At 34.9% G+C, this 7,500-nt stretch overlaps 1 protein-coding gene across 1 annotated transcript in view; it reads right to left on the bottom strand.

Moving 5' to 3' along the window:
- The window catches only part of LOC138030766 (rho guanine nucleotide exchange factor 7-like), a 55,703-nt gene that overhangs the window by 11,162 nt on the left and 37,041 nt on the right, over positions 1-7,500 (bottom strand). Inside the window, 8 exon segments of the mRNA XM_068878642.1 lie at positions 562-732; positions 2,371-2,651; positions 4,347-4,425; positions 5,261-5,347; positions 6,366-6,403; positions 6,406-6,427; positions 7,088-7,152; positions 7,155-7,270. Of these exon segments, the coding sequence (XP_068734743.1) occupies positions 562-732; positions 2,371-2,651; positions 4,347-4,425; positions 5,261-5,347; positions 6,366-6,403; positions 6,406-6,427; positions 7,088-7,152; positions 7,155-7,270 (859 nt within the window).

The raw sequence follows: 7,500 nt of genomic DNA, 5'->3' as shown, positions 1-7,500 counted from the left end.
GGATGCAAAGTACAAACTGTTTTTCTGTTACGCAATTCAAAGTAAAACAACACTTTAGACACAAGAAATGATGATGATGATGATGATGATGATTCAATATTGCAACAATGGTGAAAATGATGATGACTAATTTATTTATTCCTAAACATAATCAAATTGGCTCATTAACACATCTATTTTATCACTATTTCGAAAATTGATGAACAAGTAAATGACAAGAAAATTCATTAACCTATTGATTCCTAAAGTAGCCCCCATCAACAAGTAAAATCATCTTGTGTTAAACAGAGTAAGATCTATTAAGTCTCACTCTTAGGATGAACTTGGTTAAAGGGAATAACCTTGAGTGAATGTAGCGGTTGTTTAATACACGTAACACAACTATAAAAAAACACAAATAATTTACAAGATTTGTGTGGTTCCCTATTTGCAAAGTACTGCTCACACTTTCCAGTTATTAATAATATTATTGTTGGCTGCCACCAAATGTATAATGCAAAAGAAAAAAAAAAAGTGAACCTACAGAGCTTAAGAATACACATCAAGAATATCAGGAAATACCTCTTTAGCAATCAGAGCATATGCCGGCCTAAGAGGAGGGGTTGGTCTGAGCCGAGTGAAATCCCAGTGTGCCTTTCTGGGTGGACTGAGAGGAGCTGATCCAAATGTCAGATCAGTTGCAACAGATTGGGAGGTTGACCCTGAACGGAACTTCAATCCATCACTGGAAGACTGTTGCATGAAATAAATCAGTTCATATTTTAAACTCAAGTTTTTGAAGGCATTTAGTACAAATTCACCCTAAGAAGTGCAGTGAACTTATTATTAGTTTCTTGCAATCTGAGCCCACTTCACGCAATGAGTTCAATCTAATAAGTGCCTAAATTAATTAATCAATCAATCGTTTAATAATCACCTATTGCAACAACAACAAATTTTATTGAAAATTAGAAATATAAGTAATAATTACATTCCTTTCTCCCTGCAAATAACTTATAAACTAATCGAGGCGGGGAGAACTGAGGACATAATTTATTACAAGTACAAGGTTTATCTATAGATGGACTAAAATTAAACAGTGAAGACATTACTACACAGTAAATAGAATAAACTAACATAAAACAAAGCAAGTGAATTAAGATTATGACAAGAGGCTAACCTAAAGTATTAAATAACTTAATAAGACGGGAGACTTTGACATAATCATCTCCTGACCACAAGAAATTTAGTAATAATTCCTTTATTTTTTACAAAAGGACGAACATTTAAGTAGTTTAAACGCAATAAAAACTGAATTACAGGATTGTCAGCAATAAATACATATAAATAGGAATAAATTCATAATAAATTACATAAGTGATTACATAAAGAAAGTTTAAATATAATAATTATACATAAATTTATATTTCCTAATATTTCATGGTGACCAAATTGTTAATTTAAAACCTTTTGGTTCTGCATGATGACATAATTATTATGGCATCGCATGGTTACCAGATCTCAAGTTATAATTATGTTTGTTAATTATAGGGTGTCGAAGAATGTTCATGAGAAGGCTGCCGTTTTTTTTTTTTTGCATTTTTCTATAAATTTCCTACATGACTCTTCTCTGCGACTATAATTTATAAGGGATAAAGTTGCACAAGGCCAAGGGCGGATTCATATGAGGCATCAGGGTAGATGATCTTTAAAGCCTTTTCCTGGAAGGACTCGATAAGATCGCTGAGGTACTTTGGTAGTGCTGCCCATGCAGGCGAACCATATTCAAGTGCAGCTCTGATGATACTGCAATTGACAGAGACCAGATTGGCTAAAGAGAGTACACTTTTTTTTAAAATGGGACCATAGCTATAAAATTCTTGGAGTACTCATTAGTGACAATTTCACGAGGTAAAACCAAATTTAGTTAGACTCCTCACAAAAGCTGACATTTTCCTTGAGGATGACGTTAAGATCTACTGTGCACTGATCAGATAGGGGTTAGAGCATTGCCCCTGCTGATAATGTACCCTTGCCAGAATCCTGACACAGTGTTATTGAATCTGTGGAGAAGAGAGCTCTTCACATTGTCTCCAAACCTTAGTTGCTGTGAAGCCCCACATGTCCCTGGGTTTGTACTGATAGGAGTCACACTTGTCCCAAATTTTCAAAGGTCACAAAAGAAAATGAGAAACCTAAATCTACCATTACTCAATCCCTAACTCATCACGGCCACAGCCTTAGATCTGGCATTTGCACACCCTGGTATCAGAGTGCCAAAACTAAACATTTTGCTGATTTTGTTATTGTGAGGCATTATTGATTGAACTGATCTATTTCTATAATTCAGTTTTATCTACAATAGCAAGTAACAAACAAATTTATTTATACCTGAGAGTGGACACCAGAAGTACTAAGTGAGTTCTTGGGCGTGGCTGAATTTGGAGGTGAACCAAATGAATCACTGCGTGGTGGACTGGACTTCGATGTAGAATATGTCCGCTCTGACAGTGACGCAGGAAGCCTATCTACCCATGGTGATGGAGACGTCACACTGCTCTTTTCAGAGTTCTTGCGAAGCTTGGGACTTTGCCCTGGCATCTGAAGTGCTTCTAACCAAGCTGGCTTCTCATGGGCATGGTTGGTTGACAACTTCATGACATCTCCACTCACTAAAAATTAAATGGAAAAAAATTAATGAGGGATATGTATTTTTTCACTCTTTCAATTCTGAGAGCTAGACTTATAGATTTTACTGTCTAATGCCAGATGATTTTCCTGCTCAGTAGGGATGGCTAGGCACAAATGGATAATGGATTAATCATGCCTTTGAATTTTTGAATTTTACTAAGTTTGAATTTTTTCAAACCAGTTTAAATTATATAAACTGGTTTGTTATTTTTTTTATAACACTGCCCATTTTAACATATTTGGACGTCTTCCTGTAACAGACCATATTCGTATTCTCAGTATAGGACAGGAACTAGCTTGCAATGGAGGCTAATGCAGGGGAATAATTAGCCTCCATTGCAAGCTACAGTAGTTCCAGTCCAATACTGAGAATATGAATAAGGTCTATTAATTAGAACTCTATATGTAGTACGTATCAAATAAACTAGAAAAAATCATTTTAAGATTATTATGATGCATTGTTGTCTCTGATGCTATCAAAGACTTCTTGCACGTGAACAATTTTAGTGATTAGGGTTAAGGGGTTTAGTTTCTAAAGAAGCTGTGGTGCTGCACTGGTAGGAAAGTGGAATACAGACAAGGGTTTATCAACAAAGTTGATATAATAATCATTATGGTAAATTGACCTCTGTAAACGAAACAAAAAATAAGTAGTGTTTTGTTTCCGGACTGAGCATTCCTGAGATGATGAGAAATATGCCACATTCGAGTTCAATCCCCTAGCATGCTTCTTCCATTGTAGGAGTGGCCAGGAGTACCTATTGGATTCCTAGGCATTTTTCTTTATTTTTTTTTTTCACTTTTTTTTTATTTTCAGCATTACTCCACAGAAAATCCAGTTTCAGGCCCTTCAATACCACCCAACTCAGTGCCCTCTGTTTTTGTGCAACATGTACCACAGGCAACCAAGTTTATACTCACTGAGCATCTAGTTTCTCCTAAAAGCATGTTGGGCTACAATGTAACAATTATGGTGATATTTTACTATCAAGTCAACAAGCTAGTATCAAAAATACCATAGCATCTTCATTTGACCCTCCAAAATTTTGCATAATCATTGTTTCCAGTTTCTCTAGGGACAGTATAAGTCCCAAGAGAAAAGCTTATGACAAATTTTGGAGGGACAAACAAAGAGTATTATGGTATTTTATCACTGCTAGATTTACGAGACTGAGAGTGGCCTGGGATGAATAAGTAGTAATAAATTAATAATATTCTGAAGAAATTTGTATGAGTTGCTTGCGTGGTCATGTGGAGAGTGCAGATCCAGAGATTGGGAGTTCAAGTTCAAGGTGCACAGAATGAAAGGATCGAGAAAAGGAATGGAAGAAAAGATGGCTTCTTTTGTTTTGAGACCCACTCCTGTTTGTTAAGTACACCCCCCAAAAAAGGAATTCCCTTTTTTACACAGTTGGCGAAAAAAAAAGTTAAATAAAATTTACACTGGTTTGAAAAAATTCAAACCAGAGGAAAAATTGAACTACAACATTCACATTGGAATAGTAAATTAACAGATAGTGATTCCAAAAATTAATGCCTCTCTCCCCAGGCTTTGTAACTGGAGGAGGCAGCTGCAGGAAGATTGTAGGATCAAGCTGCTTGCAGCTTGTTATTACATGCCTTTTGGGACAGAAATGTCAACTTATTCCAATGAAAATTATTTTTTGCCATAATACCTCTTATTTCAAAAGCATTTAGAATGCCTTCAGAGTCTTCCAGAGACTGTACTGAGAGATCTGAAAGATCATACTTTTTCTGAAATAAAAAAAATTAAAAAGTAAAAAACCCCAAAATGCACATGTAAGTTAAACAAAAAATTAGCAGGAGGTCCTTACATTGTTTAAGCATCAACTCCAAAACACACAATTCTAGAACTATACTAATGATGCATTACAGAGGCACCACTGAACTTTCAGCTGAAGTCTTTACTTTTGGAACTAGATTATCCATTTCTCTAAATCTTGACTGGCATTTACCTACAAAATTGTCTTTCAAAAAACAGATTAGAAAATACCTGCTTACACTGTACACTACTTCAAAGTTCAGGGCCTGGTTGTTCGAAAGCCGATCTGGGATTAGCATAAACTTTTGTTTAATGTTTTCAACTTTTTGGTGAAAGTTTCTTTTGCATATTTGTTTTTCAGGATTGACTTCTTCTCATGTAAATTTTTGCCAAATATCAGCATTGAACAGCTGTAGTAGAGAAATAAACTCCTTGGTTAATTTTTAATCTGGGATTAGCATTAATCAGCTTTTGAAAAACCAGGCCACGATGTTTATGCCAACACCCACTCGTATATATTAAATTGAGTAATAATTATTAATGTACCCTGTAATTATTTTTTTGTAATTTTTTTTTAACTATATACCTTTTGTTAGTGACATAGCTATAATGTACTCACATTTGCCATTGATTAGTTTTATTTCATCTTAATTGTATCACTCCTTTAAGTTTCATTTATGTCATTACACTGCGCACCTCAATTAGCATTGAGCACAACATGTGTAGTGAATATTGTAACCTTTATTTTCTTTTTATTAATAACTTGAACTTGAACTTGATGGTAAATAATTTTAAATATGAATGTACCTCAAATCTGTATCCACAGGCATTTGCATTTACAGACAGTATAATAAGGCAATTAGGGAACAGAAGAAAGGATCTTTCTTTAACCTCCTGCAATAAAACAATCAAAGAACAAAATTAAGTATTAGAGGGTAATGTGAAGTGCTATATTCTACAGGACAGATAAAACTCAGACCAGGGTGGGAATTGAACCCACCCTGGTCCCTGGTCAGAGTTTTTTCTGTTCCTCGGGGGACCCAGTTCCATTAGTAGGGCTAACACTCACATGGTTTGCATAGGTACAATATAGCACTTACACATACCTTTTATACCTAATTCTGTTGAAATAAAAGTGCTAAACAGGCAACATTTGCAAACACATGACCCTTCCTAGTACTTCTAATAAGACAGTTTATTTAATGTGCCTGAACTTCTTTGGGCCTCCTCAATTACTGTAGCTACAAAATGTTACTTTAATTAATTCTTGGATCGCAGAATAAAGAAAGTAAACATGGATGATGGTGATACCCAGCCTGTCCTATAACTACAGGCCAATGACTCTTCCTAGAAAACCAGAGAGGTCCTCTCCACTTTCTAAATTATCAAGAAAAATGAAGTGGTCACTGCTTGCAGTACAGTAGCCTTGAAGAATGAAAGAAGCTCCCAGACATTTACAATAGATAACACCAAAATCTTGTCAGCAATGACAAAACAAAAAAGGCTCTGCATGATGAATGAATGACCACGGATTTATTTGTGAAGTTGCAATACATAGGGATTCAAAGTAAGCTTTTGATTAAATTCAAACCCAAACATAAAAAATTAATATCTAAACCTCTTAACACCAATCTTAACCGTATTAATGTACTACTATATCTTGTTTCACTTGCATGACAAATGCAATTGACCACAGAACAAATTATATCCCTTTGAACCATCAACATGTTTCAACTAATAACAGAATGCTATTGTTTTAGTTGTTCTGAGTGAAAAGGTAATTGAGAATTCACCCTTTAAGCTTAACTGAGAGATGTCATGACATTTCATAATGAAACTGATACCACATGTACACTGCATACATACAAAATATTATTATACAGTACTTAATAATCACAATGTGAAATCTCACCCCATTTTCTCCATGTATGAGAAATTGAGACATCAAATCAGATCCCCTTGTTTACTTATATCCTAAAAACAGACAAGCAAAAATTACTGTGAATGCCAAATCTTTTCTTTTCAGTTGTATTGCATTATGCATTATCGTGTGCAATATTATTGTACACTTTACATGTATTACAACTTTTCTCATCAGCCAAGGAAACAGGAATGAACAATAGTAGCTGGTAGCAACAAAGTCTTAATCAATTCTCTACAGAAAGAATACTCTTTGTGTTTTTTTCTTGAAAAAAGTAGAAACATTTTAAAGTCACTCCTGCAAGATATGTAACAGTTTTCTGAAAATCAATGAATAATCACTGAATCACTGGCTCCTTTGAGTGGATCTTACCAGGATAATAATATATTGTCTTTCCTGTGCTATCAAGATTTACATGTATAGTCATTTCTTTTGTTGTATATTGTTCAATCCACAATGTAGTATTGTAAGTAAGATGCATCCGGGTCAATATTTCAATCTACACGTACATATATCTTTATTTAAAATTTAATTCCTTTGTCTGAGTACCGCTTATCATGAAATGGGACAAAAAGGAAATAAACTATTACCTCCACAGAGCCAAAAATGCTTCGGTAAAATGACTATAGAACCTGCATACATGGGTTTGTAATTCCCTTTGTCTGTGTATCTTGAGTTTACTTAACAGCATCAACGGTTTTGTATTTTCTCACCTCTTCTTCCCATCCCCCTATTGTCCCTGTCAACATTTCCAGCTCTGTTTCCTTACGTTTTTCATTTCATGGCAACTTGGCTGAAATTGGAAAAAGTTGCACATCTTAGTAACATTGTCAACTATACTTAGTAACAGAGAAGGCATTTTCCAAAGTGCCGTGGTGAGGATGATGATGATGTTGCTAAATGGATCAAAGAGACGTGACAAAACATGAATTAACTACATGTACAAGGTCATGTTGATAGTCACTGTGATGTGACAGTTGTACTGCTTGAGAATTCTGTTCATGATTGACCTTTACCCTCAAAGGTTAAACTTGGTAAAGAATGGTTGAAGTCCCTTGCTGTGCACATCACTTGCAATTTAAAAGCTAAATTAAAGTCATGACACTGTCTTTAAAACGTCCACATA

Source organism: Montipora capricornis, chromosome 13, assembly GCF_036669925.1.
Source record: "Montipora capricornis isolate CH-2021 chromosome 13, ASM3666992v2, whole genome shotgun sequence".
Lineage (NCBI taxonomy): Eukaryota > Metazoa > Cnidaria > Anthozoa > Scleractinia > Acroporidae > Montipora > Montipora capricornis.
The sequence above is the reverse complement of the archived record's forward strand: the minus strand, read 5'-3'. Positions and strand labels throughout refer to the sequence as shown.